The 26,232-nt window shown below is 44.5% G+C and overlaps 1 protein-coding gene across 2 annotated transcripts in view; it reads right to left on the reverse strand.

Annotated features, from left to right (window-relative positions):
• AKAP8 (A-kinase anchoring protein 8) overlaps positions 1-26,232 on the reverse strand; it is a 925,614-nt gene that overhangs the window by 585,448 nt on the left and 313,934 nt on the right. For both annotated transcript variants that reach the window (XM_078681924.1, XM_078681933.1), the window contains exons 6-7: positions 22,718-22,859; positions 21,157-21,200 (exon numbers count right to left, since the gene is read on the reverse strand). In XM_078681924.1, coding sequence (XP_078538050.1) covers positions 21,157-21,200; positions 22,718-22,859 — 186 coding nt within the window. The remainder of the gene's footprint in view (positions 1-21,156; positions 21,201-22,717; positions 22,860-26,232) is intronic.

The raw sequence follows: 26,232 nt of genomic DNA on the forward strand, positions 1-26,232 counted from the left end.
AGCAAGCACACCTGCCCTGCTTCAACTGACATGAATTAATTTGGGGTTGATTAATGTGTCACTGAATTTAAACTTCCAGTCTGGCTGGCACCTGCTTCCTTATCTGTAATTTGCTTTCTGTTGCAGTGCAATTTTTTTTCACAGGACCTTTGTGGCCTACTTGTAGCTATTCTCTGAGCCTGCTGTGAGGGTCAGAGCAGGGTCATAGAATAGTTGCAAGTAGGCAACTGAACTCTGAAGGGGCCCCTCAGGAAGCACTACAGGGAATGGTTACTAATGATAAGATTGAACTTTTGCACCTGCTGAGTGCTTTCAGTTTTGTCTGTAATTGCTTTCTGTTGCAGTGTAATTTTTTTAACAGGACCTTTGTGTATACTTGTAGCTATTCTTTGAGCCTGCTGTGAGGGTCAGAGCAGGGTCATAGAATAGTTGCAAGTAGGCAAATGAACTCTGAAGGGGCCCCTCAGGAAGCACTACAGGGAAAGGTTACTAATGATAAGATTGAACTTTTGCACCTGCTGAGTGCTTAGAGTTTTGCAAAAATCCAAATATCCAGCAGCATCCACAAAAAGTAACCCTTCCAGGTCAAGATCCAAATCAAAGTGACCAGCACATGAAGAAAGCACTGGGAGGAGCCTTCTGGACAGGAACAGGAAGTTGGAGAATGTGGGGCACTTCCTTCCTCCCACCCCCCCCCCCAAAATGGACTCCTTGCAAAGAAAAAGTGCAGGCAAATGTCAACCTGAGGAGTTATTCTGATAAAAATCATAATTTTCAAGGTTTATGCTGCCTGCTGGTGGATTTCTTGTGCGAAATTGCAAATTTTGTAATCTCGCAATTGCGAGATTGTCGCTGCCCGCCGCATCTACGTGTTCGCAAGTGTTTACTCCCGCGAAATTGTATAGTATTCTAGTTGGCAAGTGCGACCAAGCAACAAATCCGCTTCGCACGGATTTTACGAATTTTCGGCAAGTTCGCGGATTGCGAATTTGCCGAAAATCCGAAAAAATCCGCGAGCGGAACGGATTTTACGTCCATGCCTAAATATTATTGTATCGTTGTCAATGGCAGTTCATCTGCAACTCCAACTCAGACTGCAAATTGTCTCAAATTGAGGTTCCACTCAAAAAATCCTTTACTTATTTGGCAGCTTACTAAAAAACACATAGAAACCCACCAATGAAAATGGTAGTTATATAGTGGTGCATCATCGGTATATGGCTGAGCTGACATTATAATGGGTCAAACAGGCTTGGCCTCTGGTCGAAACCCAGTTAACTTTGCTGTTATAGAGATACTTCTGGACCCAAAACAAGGTGGCAAAATAATGCAATGCATATGAATCTACTTTAGTTTCCCACTGTTAAGTTTTACCATGCTCTCAGTTACATTTACTGGCTGCACATTCATATTGTTCTCCATCATTTGCCAGATGTATAACATACAAGCTCATTTCAGGGCCTCCAAATGACCTCTGTCATGTCTTTGCATGCTAGGAGGATGTTAGAGGTGCTTTCATAAAAACAGAAGGATGTTTCAGGTTATGCCATTTCAGCATACACCATTTAAACCTGGGACAAGGGCTTTCGCCATGTATCTGTTTTATTGCCTCACAGTCTTGTTTACATCTATAATTTGAAGCTTCCACAGCCTTATTTTAAGTATGAGGCTGCACATATTCCCTTTGAAACGGCATGATGCCTTTTAAATGTTGCCATGGCTGTTCTCTTCGCTCAAGGTGAGAGTTACTGCCATGCTCTGTTCCCGTGCTTCAGTATACTATTAGCGCTGGAGGGGTGGGGTGATGGGTGAGGTGATTAGAGGAAACACCAAAGAACAATATTCAGTTCCTTAGGAGGGAAAGTTCTTGTGCTTGGCAAAAATACTTCAATACCCTGAAAAAAAGCCTTGATGGCTGGGATTCTGAAAACAGTGATTTGTGAAGAACATTCCCTACAAGTATTATTAGCTGCAAAATGTACCTCCATGGACAAAAGCTGCAGAACATCTTATCAAAATAAGACTGTACCGCTTGTTGTTGACTTGTGATGGGATTTGTATCAATCTATACACACCAAATGCAAGATCTCTGCCTTATGAACAAATAACAACCTCTTAATGATGGATTTTAGACTCCTTTCAGCATGACTACTCTTCGGATGAAGTTTTAAAGGTCCATTTTGAATGAGTTTAGGAGCAGCAGTCTTAGACAGATGAAGAAAGTTGGAGAACCACCATTGCTGGTGTCGCTCAGGTACTATTGGGATCATCTGGGCCCTTGAGTACAACAACTTGATGATAATTACTTGTAACAGGGGAATCAACGGAAATGTAAAGAAAACCCATTCTGACCAATCAATCGATGGGAATTTCCCTTCCTCCGAAATTGGCAATCTCTAGAGTCAAAGTATTACCATTTTTTGTTGTCTGAACCTGTGGAAAGGTCTTACTGAGGAAAAGAACAATAGTTACTTACCTGTAATCTGTGGTTCTCCAGTATTGGTGTCTTTCATAGATTCACATGCCTGAATCATTCCCCGTCGGCGGAGTGGGAGTCCCACGGTACATAAAATAGCAATAATATGCCATAATATCATAGTAAAAACCAGTAATTCCCAACCAGGAAGTAAAGTAGCCCAAGCTACAGGAGAAAAAAACTTCCACACTCATAACTATCCTAGTCATTTTGTATGGACCAAACTGCAGCCAATCAGGCGACAGCACCCACTAGAAGGTTCTCCCCAGAGGCTCAGGATCTCAGATTTTCTCGCAAGGAGTGATGATAAACCAATGTATCCTAAGAGCCTCTGAGGGGAGGTGGGCGGGCTGCATGTGAATCTATGAAAGACACCAATACTGGAGAACCATAGATTACAGGTAAGTAACTATTGTTCTTCACCAGTATTAGGGGTGTCTTTCATAGATTCACATGCCTGAATCAGAGTAGATAACAGTAAACATCCGTGTCTGGAAGACGCTCTTTGTAGCATAAGCTGGTAATATAAGATGTACAGAACCATGAAAAAAAATAATATATATATATATATATATATATATATATATATTTATATATATATTTATATATATATATATATATATATATATATATATTGCGCTCGTCAAATCCCGGAAACAATCCCCAGGAAAGAAAACAGCACTCGGGAGGTTCCTTCACACGGAGTAGTTTATTCACATGCTAGCTACACCACAGACGCGTTTCGGCAGTTTGCCTTCATCAGTGTGTGAATGCACACACCCAACCAGATACATTTATTTTGTTAAGCATTCAAATCGCATGACGTGTACACCCCATAGAGAGCATAGACAGAGGACTATGTACTTCCCCACAAGTCCGGACTCCATCTTGTAATGGTCAAAATCTACCATATACACCGTTCATGATGGTTACAATGAAACATTATCTAACCTATAGATAGGTGAGCGCGCTTTAGTGGAGAAGTTAAGCATTACTATGCTAGAAATGCATTTAAAAAAAAGAGCCGTGGATCGGCAATTGTCCTCCAAAATTATTCTAGCTCATTTGTGGTGAATTCAACTCATACATATACAGGAATGTGTAACCAAATAGTAAAATGAAAGTTATCTATGTCCGCATGTGTAGACTAGGAGAAGGTTAGCAAGAAAAGAAAAGAAAAGAAAAGAAATATCCAAGGCGCCATAATTAAATTAACCAAAAATGCACAATTATATTGGGGATCAAAGAGCCCTTTGAACCTACAAGTTAACATTCCAATTGCTATAGACTAGAGTCCTCGTTCATGTGCCTAGATTCAGTGTGGCCACAGTTCTCCAGTCTAAATTATCAATTGTCTATAGTGCATATAATATATACAGTGTTTTCAAATCCTGCAGTTGATCCAATCATATATACAAATATTATATACAACAGATTTAAATTGGTCCTCTACGGAGAATTATTCACAATACCCACATCATTTACCTAGATGCACTATCATCTCCTCTCCGCTATTCATGCCTTTAGGCCATTTTGTGGAAAGATCTATAATATAGCGTGATTCGAGCCTGCGTAGTCGTCGTAGGCTATCTCCTCCCCTCACGTTATGTTTAATAGTGTCAAGGCCAAAGTATTGTAGCTTACTGCGATCTCTATTATGCTTTTCAGCAAAATGCCGAGCTACTGTGTAAGATGGGTCAGCTTTATCGATCGCCCTTAGATGTTCCAGGATCCTTAGTTTTAACATATTTACAGTGCTCCCTATGTAGCGAAGGCCACACGGGCAGGTCAGACAATATACTGCCAAAGGTGTACTGCAAGTAATGAACTGTTTGATCCGCAACCTCTTACCAGTTTCGGGCACCTCAATAAAAAGCACCCTCCTACTTCCTGCGCAGGCCTTGCATTTACCACAGGGATAAAACCCACTCATGGTTCTTAAGGTGTTACTCTTCGGAGGAGGTTTCTCTAGGTGACTGGTCACCAAATGATCCCCAAGGGATCTAGCTTTACTGAAGGTGACAAGCGGATGGGTGGGTAAGTCATCTTTAAGTATGGTATCTGTTTTGAGAATGTGCCAGTTCCTGCGAAGCATGGCCCTCAAATCCTCAGCTCCAGCGGAAAAAGGAGTTATTAGTCTGAATTTTCCACTGTCAATGGTTAGTTTCTTAGGGTCCTTACTCATGGTAGATCTGGGTGTCAGTAGGGAATCTCTCGGGATAGCCCTCACTCTTTTTAAGGTGTCATTAAGCAAGACTTCTCCATACCCTCTGGCAACAAATCTACCAATACATTTGGTGGCCTCTACTTCAAAATCTTCCGATCTTGAGCAGTTTCTCCGGATGCGGAGTAGCTCCCCATAAGGAATGCTCCTAATGAGCTGCGGAGGATGGCTGCTGCTGGCGAAAAGTGTAGAATTGCCAGCCGTGGTTTTTCTGTTAAGGGCTGTATGGATGTGGCATTTATCTGAGAACACTTTTAGGTCGAGATATTCCGCTGCCACCGGACTTACTGTTCCTGAAAAGTGTAGATTGTAATCATTCTCATTCATAAGTTTGATATAAGCGTGTGCTGTATCAGACGTGCCACGCCACACGATGAACAGGTCATCGATGTACCTGAACCAACCTATTGTGCTACCCTCTGAACCGTCCACTGTGCAGCTCCTGGGTACCTGCTCCTCCCACCAGCCGACGAATAGATTCGCGTAGCTGGGAGCGAAGCAGGTACCCATCGCCGTCCCAGACACCTGCCTGTACAATTGATCCTCAAATAGAAAAATGTTATTACACAAGCAGAACTCGATGAATTCGAGGATCATATTGTTGTGTTGAGTAAATCTCAATTGTCGGGATTTCAGAAAATGCTGTATCGCTTCCAAGCCATGCTGGTGTTCTATTACTGTGTACAGACTAGTGATGTCTAACACAATCAATTGGCATTCATCATCCCATTTTACATTCCGGATTTTGTCCAGAAAATCTTTGGTATCCTGAACATAGGAGGATAAAGTTAGTACCAAAGGAAATAGAAACTTGTCGATGAATCGTGACATGTTTTCTGTAAGGCTGCCAATTGATGATACGATGGGGCGGCCTGGTGGACGTTCATTGTCTTTATGTAATTTGCGTAGATGGTAAAATGTCGGTGTAAGTGGTTGGCTATTTCGGAGAAAGAGAAATTCATCTTTGCTCAACATGTTACATTCATGCCATTTCCCTATTAGTTTGTCATAACTCCGAATACTGTCCTGATATAGAGCATTGGTGCATTTCGTATAGAAATTAGTGTTGGAAAGCTGGCGTAGCGCTTCGTTTCTGTAATAGTCTCTTGTTAACAGCACCACGTTCCCCCCTTTATCCGAGGGTTTGATTATTATGTTCTTATCCTCCATAAGATTGTGTAGGGCCAGTTTCTGTTGCTCAGTGATGTTTTGTTTCATAGGATGGTTAGCCTTTCTATATTGCATTAGTTCTTGAGTCATGGCCTCGGAGAAGGCGTCAATTGCATCCCACGGCATCTGGGGGATAAATGTTGAAGGAGGTTTATACCCACTCTCTTCACGATCTTGCTCAATTCCAAGTGCCTGTGCCCTCGATGCTCTGTTGGTAGTCACTGGACAGTCATGTGTAGATCTTTCTTCGCGTAGTTCCTCAAGTGTCTCGAGGGCTTCAATTTCTCTGCCTGTTAGGGCATCCGTGGCTGTAAGTCTTGTGCCCATATTTCCAGTGGCTTTCAGATGAGGTCGTAACTTGAAATGTTTATGTAGTTTGAGCTTGCGTGTGAATCGAAAAAGATCGATCCGAGTTTGGGTATACTCTAGGGGGGAGTTGGGGCAAAAGGTGAGGCCAAGGCTGAGTAAATTCTCTTCGCAGTTCGTTAAAATTCTGTCCGTCAGATTAACCACCGTAAGATTGTGGCTCTTGTTAGTATCCTGATCGGGGTTTACTTTTTGTTGCTGCGGGTTCGGTTGCCCCAGTTGTTGGGCTTCGCTCTGCCTCTGCCCCTTCCGCCGCCGCTTGCCACCACCTGATCTCCTTGTGCGCCTTGTTTTTTTGTATGTTGTTGAACTATCTCTGGCGGTTTTGTCTTGCCGCCTCGTAGCCAGGCCCGTTTGATGACATCGAATTCTTGATGAAAAGGGGTTTTCTCGCTGTCGTGGGGAGCGCTAGTGCTTGTTCTTTGTCGCGATGTAGACGCCGCTCCTGCATTTTGATGTTCATCGCCAGATTCGTTCTCAGTTGCGTCAGACTCTGACGTTGCGATTTCAACTGTCGGCGCCGCGCTGGATTGGAGTGCTAGGCGTGAGGCATCATATTTTTTGGCATATGTTAATATGCGCCCTTGCATATAGTCCGCCTCATCTCTTTCATATTTCTCTTGCTTTCTTGTGCGAATTTTTTGTTCATACTTTGTAAGACGCGATTTCATCTGCGTTCTTAGTTGTAGCACCAGCTCTTTATCCGTTTCCTTCTCCAGTATATCCTCCAAATTTTTGATTTCTTCCAGCGCTTTATCTCGGTCACTCCAAGCATATTTAATTAATATCTTGAGTGTTCCTTCCGTGTATGCAGTTGTATGCGTCTCCCAATCTGCTAGCAGCTGCGGATCAGGGTTCTCATATGAAGGTACAGTGTGGACCCTGAGACCGCGAGGCACCCTCTTAACTTCCACGTAACTGGTGAGGCTAGTGGCCTCCCACCACCTACGCGTCTCGCGTTCATGCAATTTTTCAAGTTTCACCATCGTTTCAATTATTTTCTTTTTCTGTGGATCAGCTGATGGCGCTTTGTCGCCGACCTCCTCCCGCCTATCACGATGTTTGAACATGTCCTGCGCCGCATTGCGGCGTTCTGTTTCAGAAAACATCGCACTGGTTTGGGAAGTGCCCGTTTAAGAAGTAGAATCCGGGCACATTAATCAAATAGGTGTGGCTAGCGATAACTCCGTGGACAGTGAACTCTCCCTGTCGCCCTGTCCCAATGACCGCTATACTCGTTCAGTTATTAGACGAGGAACACAGGTACATGGATCTTAGACGAGTCTGCTTACCCGCCGCGTTGTTCCGAATGTTCTCCGGGCGGAGACCGGGGTGAGCCGGCGTCCTCCAGGCGTCCTCTCGTACTTGACACGGTGGGCGTGGACCGTCCTCCTATAGATCCTCCTGATAGTAGTCTCCTGTGCACCGTCTCAGCGCTAAGTCCAACGCTCCTTTCCCTCGAAATCCCATGCACTCGTGGGCGGGTGCTGTCAGCGGCTCGAAGGAAGCCGCGAAACACTGCGCTCGTCAAATCCCGGCAACAATCCCCAGGAAAGAAAACAGCACTCGGGAGGTTCCTTCACACGGAGTAGTTTATTCACAGGCTAGCTACACCACAGACGCGTTTCGGCAGTTTGCCTTCATCAGTGTGTGAATGCACACACCCAACCAGATACATTTATTTTGTTAAGCATTCAAATCGCATGACGTGTACACCCCATAGAGAGCATAGACAGAGGACTATGTACTTCCCCACAAGTCCGGACTCCATCTTGTAATGGTCAAAATCTACCATATACACCGTTCATAATGGTTACAATGAAACATTATCTAACCTATAGATAGGTGAGCGCGCTTTAGTGGAGAAGTTAAGCATTACTATGCTAGAAATATATATATTAGTCACATCACTACAAGCATGATAAAATGCAAATACTTGAGCATGTGCACAACAAAATAAGCATAACAAGCGTTTGACAGCAGTAATAGGAGGTGGGAAACAGAGGCTCACCTTATTTCAAAGGATTACGCAGAACTGCTTGACCCACTGAAGAATCGGTTTCACTGGCTGCATCCAAACAGTAGTGTTTGGTGAAAGTATGCAGACTGGCCCAGGTCGCCGCTCTGCAAATGTGCTGGAGAGGGACTCCAGCGATAAGAGCAGTTGAGGAAGACACTGCCCTTGTAGAGTGCGCTCTAGGAGCTGCTTGCAAAGGTCGTCCTGCTTGCGTATGGCAAAAGTCAATAGCTGCAGAGATCCATCTCGCAATTGTTTGCTTAGATACTGCTTGGCCTTTACGAATCGTACCATAGGTGATAAATAGTTGATCAGGTTTACGCAACATAGAAGTTCTCTGCAAATTAAACATCTCTTAATGTCCAGTGTATGCAATGCCCATTCTGCAGGGGATTGTGGATTAGGAAAGAATGTCTTTAAGGTGACAGGCTCGTTAAGGTGGAAGTCCGAAGGCACCTTAGGTATACATTTTGGATTCGTGCGGAGCACCACTGAGTCATTTGTGAACTGTAAGAAAGGATGATGAACTGTGAAAGCCTGGATATCACTGACTCTCCTAGAGGTAGTCAAAGCCAATAAAAGTGACACCTTCCACGTAAGGAATTTAAAATCAGCTTTGTGGATAGGCTCAAAAGGATGGCGCATGAGCTGCGTTAACACTACATTAAGATGCCACGATGGTGGTGGACGACGTACCGGAGGGAACATTTTGAAAAGACCTTTGAAGAATTGTTGTGTAATTCTTGAAGAATAAAGAGAAGTGGTCCCATCTTGTCGGTATCTTGAAATCGCTGGCAGGAAAACCTTTAGGGTTGCATGAGACAATCCGGATTTCGCCAGATGTAAGAAAAAAAGTATGATTTGCTCTGGTTTAGCCAAAAGAGGATGAATTCCAGCTGAAAGACACCAGATACAAAAATGTTTCCATTTGAGACTGTACGTCTTTATAGTAGCAGGTGCTCTTGCTTTGGCTAGTACTTCCTTACAATCTGCAGAAATGTTTAGGTGAGCGAACTCAAGGTATTCAGGCTCCAGGCCGCTAACTTCAGAGTTGTCAGGTCCGGATGGTAAATCTGACCGTCCTGGATGGAGAGCATGTCCGGAGTTGAACGTAACTGGATTGGTTCGCACTCCGATAGGAGAAGGAGCTCGGTGAACCAATATTGGCGAGGCCATCTGAGGGCAATAAGAATCAGCCGACACGGTTCTTTCTTCATCTTCCGCAGGACTCTGGGAACTATCGGTGGAAAAGCGTAGGCATATATTTGAGACCAGTTGATCGAAAACGAATTCCCCTGAGAATCTTTGTGGGGATGCCAACTTGCAAAGAACCAGCATTTGCTGTTCTTCTTGGTCGCAAAGAGGTCTAGATCTGGATGACTCCACTGCCGAAAGAGCCGATCCACCGTCTGCTGATGATGTTCCCACTCGTGAGTGGACACTGTTGTCCTGCTGAGAGTGTCTGCAAGAACATTCTCTGTTCCCGGTACATGAACCGCCAGAAGATTGATTCTGTACCGTATTGCCCATGTCCATAGCTCCTGGGCTTCCTGAGACAAGAGAGACGATCTTGTCCCTCCCTGTTTGTTGACATAGTGCATACTTGTCGTATTGTCCGCGAACCAATACAGTGGCTCCTTGAATGATTGCTCGAAATGATTTGAGGGCAAGGAAGATGGCTTTCAGCTCCAACAGACTGATGGGTAAACGTTTCTGCAGAGGGCTCCATTTGCCCCTCATTGTCAGTCCCTGAAGATGATCTCCCCAGCCTTCGAGGGATGCGTCCGTGGTGGTCGTAAAGTTTGGTGCGTCCTGAAGGAACGCGCAGCCCTGTTGCAGGTTCCTTCTTTGCATCCACCAGAGAAGGGAACCCCGCATGCGAGGGGTGATCTGGATGAGGTCCTCAAATGAACCCGAGACCTGCAGCCATTGTAAGCTGAGTTCTTCTTGAAGAGGCCACATTCTGAGACGGCAATTCGGTATCAACGGAATGCAAGACGATACCATCCCCAGAAAAGATTTGAACCGTCGGACTGAAACTGACTTTTTTGAAAGTAGATGTCGAGCCATGTTCTGTATTCGGACTTGTCTTTCGTCCGACACGAAGGCTTGGAGCAGCTGGGTGTCTAGGGTCGCCCCCAAGAAAGCTTGTCTTCGGGATTGTACCAACTGGGACTGCTGACGTTGATGGAAAGGCCTTTAGACTGAAAGAGAGCTAGACACTGTTGTAAATAGTTGTCTGTGTCTGCGTAAGAACTGGCCTTGATAAGGCAGTCGTCCAAATATGGAAATATTTGTATTCCCTCCAGCCGGAGGTGTGCTGCTACTGGAGCCAGGACCTTTATAAAGACCCTGGGTGCCAAGCGCAGTCCAAAGGTAAGGACCTTGAATTGATAATCCCTGCCAGCCACTCTGAATCGCAGGAACTTTCTGTGTCGAGGTAAGATGGGGATGTGGAAATACGCATCTTGGAGATCCAAGGTGGCCATGTAGTCTCCAACCGAAAGGAGATGCAGTATTTCCTGTAGCGATAACATTTTGAACGTTAGCTTCTTCAGATATTTGTTTAGGGCACGGAGATCCAGAATTGGACGCCATTCTCCGGACTTCTTCTTTATTAGAAAACATCTGGAATAGAATCCTGTCCCCCTCAGCCTTTGAGGAACCTTCTCGATTGCTCCTTTCTTCAACATCAAATTGATTTGGATAAACAGCTCCTTTAGATGAGGTGGAGGTGGTCCCCTTGGTGGAACGTTCGGAGGAAACTGTTCGAATTCGAGGGCATGGCCCTTGGCCACAATGTCCAGGACCCACCTGTCCGATGTTATCGATGACCATTTTGAGTAGAATTTTGATATTTGTCCTCCAATTTTTGCATGACATTGGGACAGAAGTGGTGGCAGGTGATAAGGCTCATTGTCGTTTATCCTTTCCGCGGTAGGCCAGTCTCCTCTTGTTCTGGGAATAATTATTGTTTCGTTGATAAAAGGATTGATAAGGCTGTGTTTGATAGCGTTGATTTCCCTGCCTGTAAGAGGACTGTTGTGAATATCTGCCTCGGTTAGAGAACGATCTACGTCCTCTCGCTCCTCGAAAGGGCAGCTTACGAAATTGCAGGGTGCCCAAGGATTTAGCGGTTTCTGCACCCTTTTTGATTGCCTGCAGGGCTTCTTCCACTTGCGGACCAAACAGAAACTCTCCGTCATAAGGCATTTCCAATACCTTTGTTTGCACTTCTTGACGGAACGAAGTGGAGCGTAGCCAACCTTGCCTACGCAGGACAGCAGCACCTGCCAATTGCCTGAAGCCAGTTGAGGCCACATCAACAGCACAACCAATAATCTCAGCCGAGATTCTTTCACCTTCCTGTAGGATCTTTTGTGCTTCAGATTTAGAAGGTTCTGGAAGTTGGTCTATGTATGGCGAGATATCTGACCACATTTGCCGGTCATATCTGCCCAGGATGGCCAATGAGTTAGCAGCTCGGACCGTGGTAGCTGCCATCATTGAAACACGCTTGCCAATGGCATCCAGGCGCCTACCGTCTCTATCAGGTGGAGCCGCGATTGGAGATGAAGGGTTCCTAGATCTCTTTTATGCAGCTTGAACGTTTACTGAATCCAGTTTTGGTTGTCCTATAAGGCAAGCAGGGGACTTCTCTGGAGCCTTATACTTTTTATCAATCCTTGGCAAGACCGGAGGAATGGAACCCGGGTTAGACATGACCTTAATCCCCTCCTTCCAAATGAAATCTATAATAGATATAGACTTTGCTTGCTTCCTTGTCTGGTCTTTAAAATCATATAGGAAGCATTCCTGTTCTGTATGCTCCATATGATGGCGGAAGCGTTTCGTGGCACGCTCCATTAAAAGGTGGAATCCACCCACTTTTACTAGAAGAATCTGAAGTAGCCAGTGGCGACGGAGGAGTTTGAACCTGGTAATCATCCCACTCCGACATCAATGACTCGTTATCGACTTCTCCTTCTTCTCTTTCTTCTTCATCTGAAGAACGTTGTTCGTCCGGATGATTGGATGATTCAGGTGGAGGAGACCTTGGAGGTCTGAGGTCAGGCAAAGGCGTCTAAACCACAGGTGTAGGAAGTACAGAGCCTGCCGACTCTGATGGCGGAAAACGCCTGTAATAGTCATCTAGCATGCATTGAAGATTGGTGAGCAATGCTATTGGCACCTGAGCTGAAGGGACATTTGTCACAGTTGATGTCATTTGCTCAGGCGAATGCTGATCTTCTGGGTCGTCCTCTTGATATTTTATATTCAATTCGGAAGGACTTGTCGCCGTTCCAAAGGTTTCCTCAATAAAAGAATCCTCATCACTGTCCTCAGAATCCAGTAGCTTGTCTGGAACTTGTAGAGGTATTTTCTGCGGTGAAATATGTAGAGGAGATAAAGGTTCTAAGGCTGAACCACGTCTCTGAAGTAAAGACGGTTTTGGCGTCAACAGAAAAGCCGTAGACGGCGACCACACTTGCAAAGTGGTTCAAGAAGATAGCTGTGGCGTCGACGGGGGTTCTACCAAAGGACTCGTCGACTTGGGTTTGGCGGTAGACGACAATGAGGTTGTCGTCGACGGTACAGTTATCGTCGACAATAATGGCTTCTTTCGACGGTGGTGTCTTCGTCGATGGTGGTGTCTTCGTCGACAATGTTGTCTTCGTCTACGATGGTGTCTTCGTCGACGGTGTGGTAGTCGTCGACGATCCCGTCGACGGTGGCTTCTTCCTCGACGGGAGAACAAGCGTCGATGGTGTCGTCGACGGGATCTTCTTTAGTTTAGCCGTCGACGAGGCGCCAACGAAGGCAGAAGATGAAGACTCTGCCGTCGACGAGATAGGTCTAACAGTAACATAGACCATCGTCGGCGATGAAGACGCGGTCGACATAATCATCTCAGGCTTAGGAGAGGAAAAAGTTACCGTTGACGTACATGTAGCGTCAACGGAGATCTTCATCGACGAAGGAGTCGACGACGGCATCGTCGACGACAGGGTCTGTTTCTGAGGTAAAGTCTTCTCAGAAGATGTTTGAGGTAACTTCCTTGTGGATTTTCTCGGGGGCGTAGATGAACCACTTTTCTCCTTAACAGGGGGGGTAGCCTTAAATGTGGAAGGCCTCTCAGACCTCTTAACAGGTTGTTGCTTCCTCACAACCTTAGCCCCAGGAGAAGTTAAAACCTCATCAGCAGCTCTCTTCCTAGAGGCTGAAGTAGACCCAGAGGCAATACTGCCTACCTCAGAAGCAGGATAATCCGAATCCTTGAGCTTTTGTAGCCACAAAAGCAGGCGGCCCTCTCTGTCCCTGAGGGTCTTCTGAGGGAAGGTCCTACAGATCTTGCAGTCCTTCACTTGATGTTCAGGATACAGGCAGTAAATGCACTTCTTGTGGGGTCTTCTTTAAAATGCCGGAGCTTACCACAAGAGTCACAAGGCCTGAATAGAGATTTCTTGGTAGACATCTTCAAAACACTAGATACCATAAGGAAAATAGAGAAGTACTGAGCAGAGCTCAGGGAGACTCCCTTCACACGACGTGCGGCAGAAACTGAGAGACTGAGCCTCTGGGGAGAACCTTCTGGTGGGTGCTGTCGCCTGATTGGCTACAGTTTGGTCTATACAAAATGACTAGGATAGTCATGAGTGTGGAAGTTTTTTCTCCTGTAGCTTGGGCTACTTTACTTCCTGGTTGGGAATTACTGGTTTTTACTATGATATTATGGCATATTATTGCTATTTTATGTACGTGGGACTCCCACTCTGACGACGGGGAATGATTCAGGCATGTGAATCTATGAAAGACACCCCTAATACTGGAGAACTCTAGTTGCAGAAGATGTTGTGCACAACACTGTCATTCAAAACTCACCAATGGCTCTTCTGTAAGATCCTACTGAATGAGCCCACTACTTGCAGGTGAACTTCTGTATTCTGCACGTTCTTTACTGTGGACTACTCCAGAGCCTCAGCACTTCCTATGACAGCGCCCTGGATCACATCTCCCAGACAGTGGATAGATGGCACATTCTTAATCTGACCCAGAAGAAAATTTGTTCTGGCAGCTGGATGGAAAGCCTTGAGGGCCAGGTGTACAACTCTCAGGTCTAGTAGATTTATATGACAGGACATCTCCTAGCCAGACCATATTACCAACTGAAGATAATCCGCATGCACTCCCCAGCTGCCCAGGAAGGTATCTGTCATAACTGTGTGCATTGGGACATCTTGGTGGGCTACCATATTTTCTAGGAGAGTTTGCGGTTGGCAGCACCAGTGAAAAGACTGGGCTGCATGAGATGTCAGGATAAGTCTGTTCTTCCATCTTGCGGATTATTGTCACCATTGGTCTTCCAGGCAAAACAGATCCTTACCTTGAGTAAAGTTCTTTCTGAGGGACCCTCTGTTTAACCATAGATTCCTCACCTTTTGAATGCTTGAATTCACATAAGTACCAGACTGGAAACGTTTTAGCAATTGCCTCCACAAGCTGATAGGTGGTACTATCGGACTAGACATTTGCTTAAACCCACCTCCAGGAGGGACAGTGCGGGTCAAGTATAGGCGCACCACTGTGCCCTGATGTCAGTTTATATTGAAGAGCTCTGAGCCCTTAGAAGTCGAGTGTCAATAACAATGATACCTGCAAAAGTGTAGTAAATCTAACATGGATCCTTAATAATTCCAGGAAGTCCACTATACTTAAGTGGGGTTGAGAGGGGCAGTAGGGAATCTGAAGTTAAATAGAGTATCAAGCAAAAAATTTGATATCAAAGGTACGTAGCTCGTTCTTCTGATGGATACATCTAACAGCAAATTCCTCACCTTGTGAATAGATACCAAAGCAGTACTTCCCAAAAGGTGTAGTGTCATTGGGAGTGGATTTCCCACCAAGAAATCCTGCATGAATAAGAGGACAAAATGATCCTCCCTAAGGACCTGAGAGACAAATCAGTAATGCCTGGAAAGGTGTGGATGGTCACCCATAGCTGGCAGATATCCAGCATCAGACAACTCATGGCCAAGGTTGTAGTAGAGGAATGAGCCTGAAAGAGCAGCTCAGGGGCTCATTTTTGCCAAAGGCATTTCACATTTTTTTAGAGATGCATCCGTAATGATAAAGCCTGTCCCAAGACTACCTTCCACCTGTTAGAACCATAACCCAACAAAATGTTGGTCATTTACGTTGTGCTCTGCAGTCAGATCAATTTAAAAGCCAAGGGCTCTCTTTAGGTCCAACCAGTACAGCTTCACCTTCTTAGAAGGGACTGGGGAAGAGATGGAAGCAGGGAGAGTGGTGAAATGCCTCACATGGAAAGGCGATACCACCTTTGGTGCAAATGATGCCAAAGCACAAGCTTGCCCTAAAGAAGGTGTTATATGATTATTGCACTGAGAATGTCTTCATTTCCCTGACAGGGCATACAGGAGCAATTGCAGTGAGGAAGACAGTCTTAAGGTTCAACAGCCTTATGGAACAGCATACGCAAGAACCTAAGAACCAAATGAGGTTCCCCTAAAGCATAACAAAAAGGCATAGAAGGAAAATCATATAAGCTGTTTCAGAAAACATCAGAATTGGTGGTTTAATCAGGGAGATCAGATTAGAAAAAGGTAAGAAGGCCAAAAGGGCCTCCAAAGGTGTCCACAGCAAAGCCTTGCTACACTAGAGAAAGAAGTGCATCCGTGTTTAACCAATCTATCCAAGGGACATCGCACCTTAAGGTTTAACAATAAGAATTATCAGCAGTAGTCAGAAGAGCTACCCAAGGCAAGACTTGGGCCAATTGGCATAAAGCACCAACTAGCTATGTGTGGTCCGGAGACCATGAAGCCTCAAAACCGTCCACACCTGAACATACGTCCAAAGCTTGAAAGATTTGGATTATATTCTAAATGTTTTAGACTCACTGATGGAGTGAGGGTGAGGGTTTAGAATCTTTGAAAGCTACTTTGTCCAGAACTCACCCGGTGAATGGAATCCTCTGTACTGGCAGAGGTGGGATTTCGGCTCATTGATGGAGAATCTCAGGGAGAATAGAAGCCAGAGTGTCCTCCAAAGGTTGACCCAGACTATGATGAGCCTGCCTTCAACAGTTCAACAGGCACTTGTTTCCGGTCCAGGGAAGACATGGCTTGGCAGTTCGGGCTGGACTGTTCCCATGAGGCACAGGGTCAGACTGATTTGCATATGGCCATGTCTGAACTGGGGTGGCGGAGTGAGCTAAAGAATGGTGATGGATTAAACCCTGATCAGTTGACTGGGGGTGAGTGTTTGATTTGCTCAAACGCTCCGTCCATCATCCTCTTTTGTATCGCTTTGTTCGCCCTAAGTTGGCAAAGTATGCTCAGACGTGAGTCCCTTGCTCACTTTGCCACTGGATTCAAGATAGCCTGGCTGATGAGGATTATGAATCCGAAACCAGTCCCAGGATGCTTGTTTCTGGTCCAGGCAAGACATGGCTTGGCAGTTCGGGCTGGACTGTTCCCATGAGGCACAGGGTCAGACTGATTTGCATATGGCCATGTCTGAACTGGGGTGGCGGAGTGAGCTAAAGAATGGTGATGGATTAAACCCTGATCAGTTGACTGGGGGTGAGTGTTTGATTTGCTCAAACGCTCCGTCCATCATCCTTTTGTGTATCGCGTTGTTCGCCCTAAGTTGGCAAGGTATGCTCAGACGTGAGTCCCTTGCTCACTTTGCCACTGGATTCAAGATAGCCTGGCTGATGAGGATTATGAATCCAAAACCGGTCCCAGGATGCTTGTTTCCGGTCCAGGGAAGACATGGCTTGGCAGTTCGGGCTGGACTGTTCCCAAGAGGCACACGGTCAGACTGATTTGCATATGGCCATGTCTGAACAGGGGTGGCGGAGTGAGCTAAAGAATGGTGATGGATTAAACCCAGATCAGTTGACTGGGGGTGAGTGTTTGATTTGCTCAAACGCTCCGTCCATCATCCTCTTTTGTATCGCTTCATTCGCCCTAAGTTGGCAGGGTATGCTCAGACGTGAGTCCCTTGCTCACTTTGCCACTGGAATCAAGATAGCCTGGCTAATGAGATTTATGAATCCGAAACCAGTCCCAGGATGCTTGTTTCCGGTCAAGGGAAGACATGGCTTGGCAGTTCGGGCTGGACTGTTCCCATGAGGCACAGGGTCAGGCTGATTTGCATATGGCCCTTCATGGTGTAATACTGTATGTATTTTTTGTGAGATCGCCCTATTCAAATCCCTCATCACTGCCTGTATATAGGTGTTTATCTTATGGGACATGAGATGTGTAGGTGGCGTGAAAAAGGAAGGATTGCGTAAACCGTTGCTCGAGGTAGATTGAAATTAAATACGCCTTTTTGAAATAATAACGTAGGCGTATTGTTCTAAAGAATTTATGAAGTTTTGGCTATACTGAATTTTTGGCCATCAGGAGCCGGCTGGCCCTCATACGAGACCCATCACCAGTTTTTTGACTGGTGTCCTTTAGGTGAGTCACTCCACCTTTCATAGTACTCCGCACAGACACTTGTAAGTTTAGGTAATTGATTTTATCTCCCCTATCTCATTTCATTACATAGTTTGCTCTTCACCCTGTCATGATGAAGAGCCCCTTTTAAGGAGTTGATTGACCTACCTTTTACTTGGGGTCGAAACGTCAACACATATCTACTGCCTATTCCTGGAAAACAAATTTTTGTCTGATCTCTTTGCCAATAACACTAAACATTGTTAAGGGAAATGTTAAGTATTGTAAAACAACTCCCTATAGGCTTTCTACATATGAATTTGTATATATTGATTTTATATATTTTTGTTCTTCACTTGATTTCCTTCACAAGCACCCCCTTACACCACTTTCTTATTCACCTTTTACGCAACTCATTATGAAGTAAAATTGATTTATGATCAAATGTATGATAAACATCTGGAAAAGAAAAATATATTCATGATCAAACGGATGATAAAACGTAATAAGTTCTGCAATTTCATTTGGTGGTTACCTGTTTGGCCACAAGCACTTATTTAGTGATATAAAGGGCAAGAGAGCGTCTGGTAGGGGATTACAGAAGCATACAGGGATTTTAAGGCTATCAGCCGTGGCATTTGCCACATCACTGCCAGCCGAGGGCATCTAAGCTGAGCTTTGGCCACCAGCAGTTATTCTTCATCAAATTAAGCACTGAAAAGGTCTCCTAGACAGCATGGAATGGTGAGAGTGATGCTTACTCTGATGTTCCAACTGAGGTCTGAGAGAAGGACATAATCTCTGACTAGGACTCTTTCTCCTTGTTCCTGCATCAGGTGAGGTGCTTGGCCCCCATGAAACTACAAGAGGTGTCAACAGTGCTCAAATAAGCAGAGAGGCTGACCCTGGTGGGGGAGGCCCACTGTTGTAGCTGAGTGCGAAGGCAATGAGTTCATGGCAAAGGTGAATCTGGCATTTCTACTGTTAGTGATACCTCCCCGGTAGAACAGTAAATGTTTGAAAATTCCAAGTCTGAAGTAGACTGCACACTTCTGGATTTCAATATGCAGTTCAGCAGACAGACACAAGGAAGCAGATGATTCTGTACGGCTCGACGTTGAGTGATACTTCAATGTTGAGGACTCCTTCGATATCGAAAGTCTGTCTGTTTCGTCAATGTTGAATGCCCCCTTGACCGCAATCCAGATTTCAAAGGTTAACAGGTTCCCACTATTTCTTGCCTCGATGTTATGGATCTCGAGAGGGAATTACACTATTTTTCATGGGGATGTCTCCCTTTGTGATCTCAATATTAAGGAGTCCTCAGAGATGGCAGTCCGAAATCTGGTAGAAGGGTCTCCTTTTTCTGTCTCATTTGATTGACTGTAGAGAGATTCTTAATGTCTTTACAGTGTGGTGCCCTCTGACAGCAAAGGTGTCAACATCAAGGGAGGCTTCTACACAGATATAGATCGCATGAGTCAGACCCTAAATGGTACAGTAGCATGCAAGTAGTGTCGCGTTTCACTACGCCTGAAGTAGAGCCAGACCAACATTGGTTAGTCTAGTTTGACCTCGGGTAGAAACCAGTGTTCCAATGCTCTACCTTCATTACAAATCCTGCTTTTTTTTCAGGTTTGTTTTTGTTCATATTTTGACAGAACGAATACTTCCACCGTGTAGCAATCCTCAAGGATGAGTATCTCCAGTGTTTTATTGATTTATTTTTCTGCAGCTGCAAAAAAGGTATTGCAAAGCAGGGATATGCATTTTATTTGCATAAATACATACATGTCTGACTTTAGCTCGTCAAATGTGCTTTCTTGATGTATATCTGAAGAAGCAAAAGGTACACTCCCTAAAAGTCCCATGTTCTTGCAGTTTGGGGCCTATGTTAGGTCATCAGTGTGCATCAGGAGGTTGGTTTGCCTCGGTGAGAGATACGGAGGAGATCCATGGTGCTTTTATAGCACAACCATACCATAGGGCAGCAACCACAGCAACGCTCTGAAAGTGCCCTCATTCAGGTTGGGCACAGAAGGGGAATGGATCATGAAGTGAGGCCTCAAAAAATCACAGGTAACACAGCTGTGCCAGTCCCTGATAGATACCACACAAAACGTTGGTGCCTCTGGCAAGACCAAAAAACAGAGTGAAAGTTCAGACCTTCGAAAAAGCCAGAGCATTCACAAAATACCAAACATAACTCTTTAAAAAAGGAAGAACTAAATAAATAAAAGATAAATACCCATTCAAAAATAAATTTTCAATCAAAAACAAATATGTTAGCATAGTGACAAGCATTTGTCTTCACACAGCAGAAAAGACAATTGGTATTCACAGTCAATTCATCGCATACTGCTGCAGAGGAGCTCTCATGATACCTTTAACAGGCAATACAGTATTCCATTCTTATGAGACAATTGCTTTTCATATATTGAAGAAGAAAAATAAAGGCTTTTTATGTTAAAATGTTTTTTCTTTTTCAAAGATGATCCTATAACGGAGAAATAAACAATTGAACAATTCGATAAAATGTGTCAACTTAGAAACAAAATATTATGTTAAAACTACAGGAAATGGGACTAGTTTGCTCTGGTTAAGCCCCGCAAATACAGAAGAATGACAGTCTATCTGTATTACAGCAGAGGTCTTCAAACTGGGGGCTGGACCCCCTGGGGGGCCTTAATTGACCCCAAGGAGGGTATCAAGCTCTGGCCAAGAGATGCATGATGCCGAGAACAATGCTTTGTTTTAAATGAAAAGAAATGAACATCAGTAAGCTACTCTGTAATGGGCCCTCACCAACATAGTTTGTCATTTATATCCTGGATGGGGGCAGGTGTCAAACCTCCCCCACCCTCATTTCTGATTATCACACTGTGGCGTAAGGCCTGGCTGACCAGAGAAGTACCTTTGGCAATCATGTATTTGATTGCATTATTAAAAGGGATAACAGAACTTAACTGCAATGTTTAAATGTGTTTATAAATCCTGGGGGGGGGGGGGGGGGGGGGGGGGGCGGTTGGGTTCCAATTATTATTTAATTTTTTTTGCACACGGAGTGCCGGAATTAAAAAGTTTGAAGACCACTGTATTAGGGTTTGATAAAGCACCAATACTTGACAAAAACACGTGCAAGGCAGAATAGCACATGGGAACTCTGGTGCTATTGGTGCCAGTCATAACATCATGAGCGCATCCACGTTGTTAGTCAGGGCAATCTTGACTCCATCAGTATGGCTACTAAAAACGCTGGAAAATAAATGCATCAAGAAGATCTTGTGATCACTTCCATATTGTTAAGTAAAGGTGCACCTTGTGATGAGCAACAGATAGACACTGTGTTCCAGTGCATTATCTAATTTAAGGTGGGTCCATGCAAGTTGAAACCACTTGTGACAACCTTGACAGTGGTCAATCTACTTACAGCTGTATCGCCTTCAATATGTTTTTCTTCTCCTGAAGGATCATCTGCAAAATAAATGGGAAAAAATCTAATCAGCAGTACTATAAACTTTGGAGAGTTTGATGGGAGCCATTTCCTTTGGCGAAGAAGGAAAAGGTACAGATTTGTAATCCTAGTTCTCAGTCATGGTATTATCTCTGATAAACAATAGAACTTGAAACAGTTTTAGAACCTATATTTTCATGTGAAAAAAACAACAAATTAACGGTACAAATGCCTTCAGAGGAGAAACCTTCTCTAACCCGAACAGCTGAAGAAAATTCCATGCTCGATTCTGGAAAATCGGGACAATCTACACTGTAGTGTAAGGTTTTACATCCAGCTACACATGCCTAACACAAATATACTTGAACATAAAACATATTAAAATGTAAATACTTTAAATCCGGATTAGAATGTACGGCTATGATTCTGAAAAAGTCATTCTAAAATGCTTAAAAACTGGCAAAAGGTCAAATGAATTAGTCAACACTACATCCAAGCTTAGCTTAACGATCACTTAAACACTAAACCTAAGCTTAATCTTAACCTTACATCTAGACCTATGCCTACTTTGGAGCCTAAGCTGGAGAGGTGTAGTGCAGCGGCCAGGGCAGCTGACATCGGAGCACAGGGTTCGTGGTTCGATCCCGAGCGGCAGCTCAGCTCAGCACCATGTGACTCTGGGCAATAGCTCACTTAATTTCCACGACGGCCCCCAGCGCCTTGAGACCCGTAAGGGTGAGTAGTTTGCGCTTTACAAATACGGATACATTTATTTATAAGCTGTAAACCAACACTATGCTTAATCCTGGTCCTGACCTTAAGCCTAATACTAACCATTATACTAATCTTAGCCCTGTGGCCTGACTGTCGGACTAATTCGAACAGTGAAGCCCCGAACCTGACCTAATGTTAACCTTAAGCCTAAGTCTAGCTCAAAGTCTTGATGCTAAGACTAATGCGGCAATCTTAGAATGTTAATATTTTAAACATAAAATTAAGAGGTACAAAAATGATGACATCCAGTAAGGACAATATTTACATAACTAGTATTTTATTAACTAACATTTCAAATTTCAGTAATTTCTATTTTAAAAATCTGTATTTCACTGTTATCTATTATGATCACTTATCTTTCCATCCACATGTGAGAATCCAGTATCCTGTACACTGCTGTAAATATATTAAGTATTTATGCCCTTTAAAAAAGCTACAACAATGGACAACTGTGATTGGCCCATTGGTTCATCAACTACTTTGCTTGGCATAAAGTTATGGGCCCTTCGAAGTTCTTCAACTTATTTGCGCATGTGGCATACCAAAGGGAAGAGATAACTCATAAAAGGAAGGAGAAATGTAAAGCGGAAAGACTGCCTGGCAATGGACAGAGATAGCAGGAGACATTCATTCTCATGTACATTTTAAAGTTAGAAATTATTTTCCTTTCTGCAGTAGGAACAGTCACATGTACAATGGTATTCAAAATATCCTCAAATAATTGGGACCTAGAAGAAGGCTGTTTTAAATATCTTATACATACCAGTATCTGAATCAGCACCTTCAAAATCAGGTTTGAACACTTTGTTTTCTGGTTCACCACCACCTGGAGTGAGCTTCCGCTTCTGGCCTTGTTCAAAATCTGAACGTCCTGCCCCACGGATGCGGAATACCCTTCGCTTTGCCTACAAACAAAATACAGAAGTAGGCAGCAGATAAGGAATTGGTTATAACTCTCCGTCCTTGGATTCCCAACAATGTCTTGACCAAAATATTGTGCAAAGGATTAGAAAACATGCTGCAGTAGTGCACAAAAGGTAAACCACCAGCCACTGAACAAGAAATTACATGTTTTTGTCCTGGAGTCTCAAAGACCCATGATCAATGCCCAACAAATCATAAGCAGTCAATATTGTGCATGAAACAGGATTACCAAAAAGCTCAGAAAAACAAATTACTCTGGGATGTCAAACAGTCTTAACCTTGGAATCCAAAAACATAAACAGTCCCCTGTCCACAAACACACTACAATCCCATAAAACATGCACATATCCGTAAAAACAGAACTTAAAAATGATACTTTCAAACGTAACACTTTACCCTTTAAAATTAGCCTCATCTTTAAATCAAGCAACGCTAGAGAGAGACACAGCAGGTTAGAGGATGAGAGAAATGGTCAGGGAGGATTGTTTCTGCAATAAATACCAGTAGGGGCAGCACAGCAAGTGGTCTTTCAGCTGGTAGGATAAGGGAAGAATAGGAATGAAGCCAAGAAATACGGGTTAGGGCTCATCAGCCAAAAACAACTTGCTTCCAGTGACACATGGTGCACAGGACCCACGTCCGGGCGCACCAGACCCTGTCTGGAAGTTCATGCTGGACTGTTCCCATCAGAGCAGGGTCAAGACTAATTTGCATATGGCTGGGCCCAAACAGAAGTGGCATGGTGTGCAAAATAATGAGAGGGATGCGGCCCTGAGTGATTCCAAGTAGCTGAGATTAATTTAAGCATTCCATCCAGCATATACTATAGACAATCTGATCCAGGTCAGGCTCTTCCTCTTTATCTTCTCCCTCCTGACCTGAAGTAGGATATTGAAATAACTTTGCAGGAGGCCGAACAGCACTATGGAGACCTGTAACGACTGGAGTAGCATAACCAAAAGTAATGGGGAAACTGCCAAAGATGACAACACCACTGAAACATTTACTGTAGGCATTACAAAAATAATGGCTGTCTGAGCACGTCTGCCATTGGTTAAGTCATCAAAGAGCAGCTGTAAATCTTCCATTTTAAACACATATGGTGAAAATTGCTTGGTAGATAGTGGCACCAGCATCAGTGAAAGTGAGCGTGTTGATGGTGAATATTTGCTAGTTGTGTGTAGTCTATGGCCTTTTTCAAATGTTATTTAGTGTAATGCACACTGCTTTGCTAGCATGGAGCGCCAAGTGTTTGTTAGCCAACTAATAAGACTATCCATATAGCAACAGCCTATTTGGAAATAAACATTCAGTAAGGACAGGCCCATAACTGAAAAATGTTGATTAGTTTTACACATATCTTTAGTCCTGTCTAAATAGAATTTTAAAACTCTCCTTACATCAAGTGAGTGAAGCACAAGTTACTTACCTTCGGTAACGCTTTTTCTGGTAGATACAGTATCTGCCTGTGGATTCCTCACCTTGTGAATATCCCCTTGCGTCAGCAACATTCGGAAATTCTTTTCGTAGCCTCGCGCCGACATTGGACTTGGACGTCATAGAGACACGGCATCGCACGCGACTCCGCTGACGTCACCAACGCCTATAATAGGCCCACGCCGGCGTGATGACATCAGTTCCGCCCTTTTTCCCGTGCCTTCGAGGCACACGGACGGACCAATGACAGTAGAAATGTACGTAGTATACACAGTACACGATAGTCAAAATAACACACACAGTGTGAAGCAAATGAAAGCAAACATTTGAAATAACACATTTTCTTGACCATAAAACAAATACAAAACAGATATTCTGGTATAGAAGAGTGGACAACGGGGAGGCGGGTGGGTCAGTGAGGAATCCACAGGAAGATACTGTATCTACCAGAAAAAGCGTTCCCGAAGGTAAGTAACTTGTTCTTCTGATAGATACATCTGCCGTGTGGATTCCTCACCTTGTGAATAGAGTCCCACAGCAGTCCCCACTCCCGGAGGAGGGTGTCCACTCTGCTATACCAGGAAATCCTGGAGGACAGAACGCGCAAAGTGGCCTTCCCTCCTCACCTCGGTATCCAGGCAGTAATGCCTCGCGAAAGTGTGGAGGGAAGACCAAGTTGCTGCCCTACAAATGTCCTCTACAGGAACACCTCTAGCCAATGCTGAGGATGAAGATTTAGCTCTTGTAGAATGAGCCCTTATACCCTCTGGTGGTTCCTTACCGGCCAAAGAGTAGCAGATCTTTATACAGAGGACGATCCATCTTGACGAAGTTCTTTTATGGACCGCTCTTCCTCTTTTGCAGCCAGCAAACCCAATGAAGAGCTGGTCATCTAATCAACAGTCTTTAGATCTGTCCAGGTAAAAGGATACCGCCCTTTTGGGGTCCAGACAGTGTAATCTCTCCTCCTCCTTGGAAGGGTGTGGGGGAGGATAAAAGGTAGGGAGGGTAATGGATTGACCAAGGTGGAAAGGAGTCACCACCTTTGGGAGAAAAGCAGCCCTGGTCCTAAGAACCATTCGATCAGGATGAATGGTCAAGAAAGGGGGCTTGGAACTAAGAGCTTGAAGCTCACTTACCCTCCTTGCTGAGGTTGTTGCAACGAGGAAGACTGTCTTAAGAGTCAAAAGCCTCATAGGACATTTGTGAAGAGGCTCAAAAGGAGCACCCATTAAAAAGGTCAAGACAAGATTTAAGTCCCACTGAGGCACAATAAAAGGAGTAGGAGGAAACTTATTTGTGAGGCCCTTCAAAAACCTTAAAACTACAGGGATTTAAAAAGAGACGGCTGGTCAGGCAAGCAGAGAAATGCAGACAGCGCTGAAAGATAGCCCTTAACTGTGGCAACAGCAAGCCCTTGCTGCACCAGAGAGAGGGCAAACTGGAGAACATCAGACAAATGGGCTCTCAAAGGGTCAATAGATTTCTCCCCACACCAAGTGACAAATTTTGACCATCTATAAGAATAGATGGACTTAGTGGAGTCACGCCTGGCTGACAAGATGATATCCACCACGTCAGGCGGGAGAGAAAAGGTATTCAGGTTGCCCCGTTCAATCTCCAGGCATGAAGGTGTAATGTCTGGAGGTGGGGGTGAAGAACCTGCCCCTCCATCTGAGAGAGGAGGTCTGCCCTGTGAGGGAGACGGAGCGGCGGGTGAGAGGAGAGGTGGAGAAGATCAGTATACCACACCCTTCTTGGCCAGTCCGGGGCGACCAATATGACTCTGGCCCGGTCTTGGCGAATCTTCCTCAGAACCCGAGGAATCAAAGGTATGGGAGGAAACGCGTAAAGGAGTTGTCTTCCCCAACTCAACTGAAACGCGTCCCCCAAGGCTCCTTGCATCGGATACTGGAG

The sequence above is a fragment of the Lissotriton helveticus genome, chromosome 1_1 (assembly GCF_964261635.1).
Source record: "Lissotriton helveticus chromosome 1_1, aLisHel1.1, whole genome shotgun sequence".
In the NCBI taxonomy this organism is placed as follows: Eukaryota; Metazoa; Chordata; class Amphibia; order Caudata; family Salamandridae; genus Lissotriton; species Lissotriton helveticus.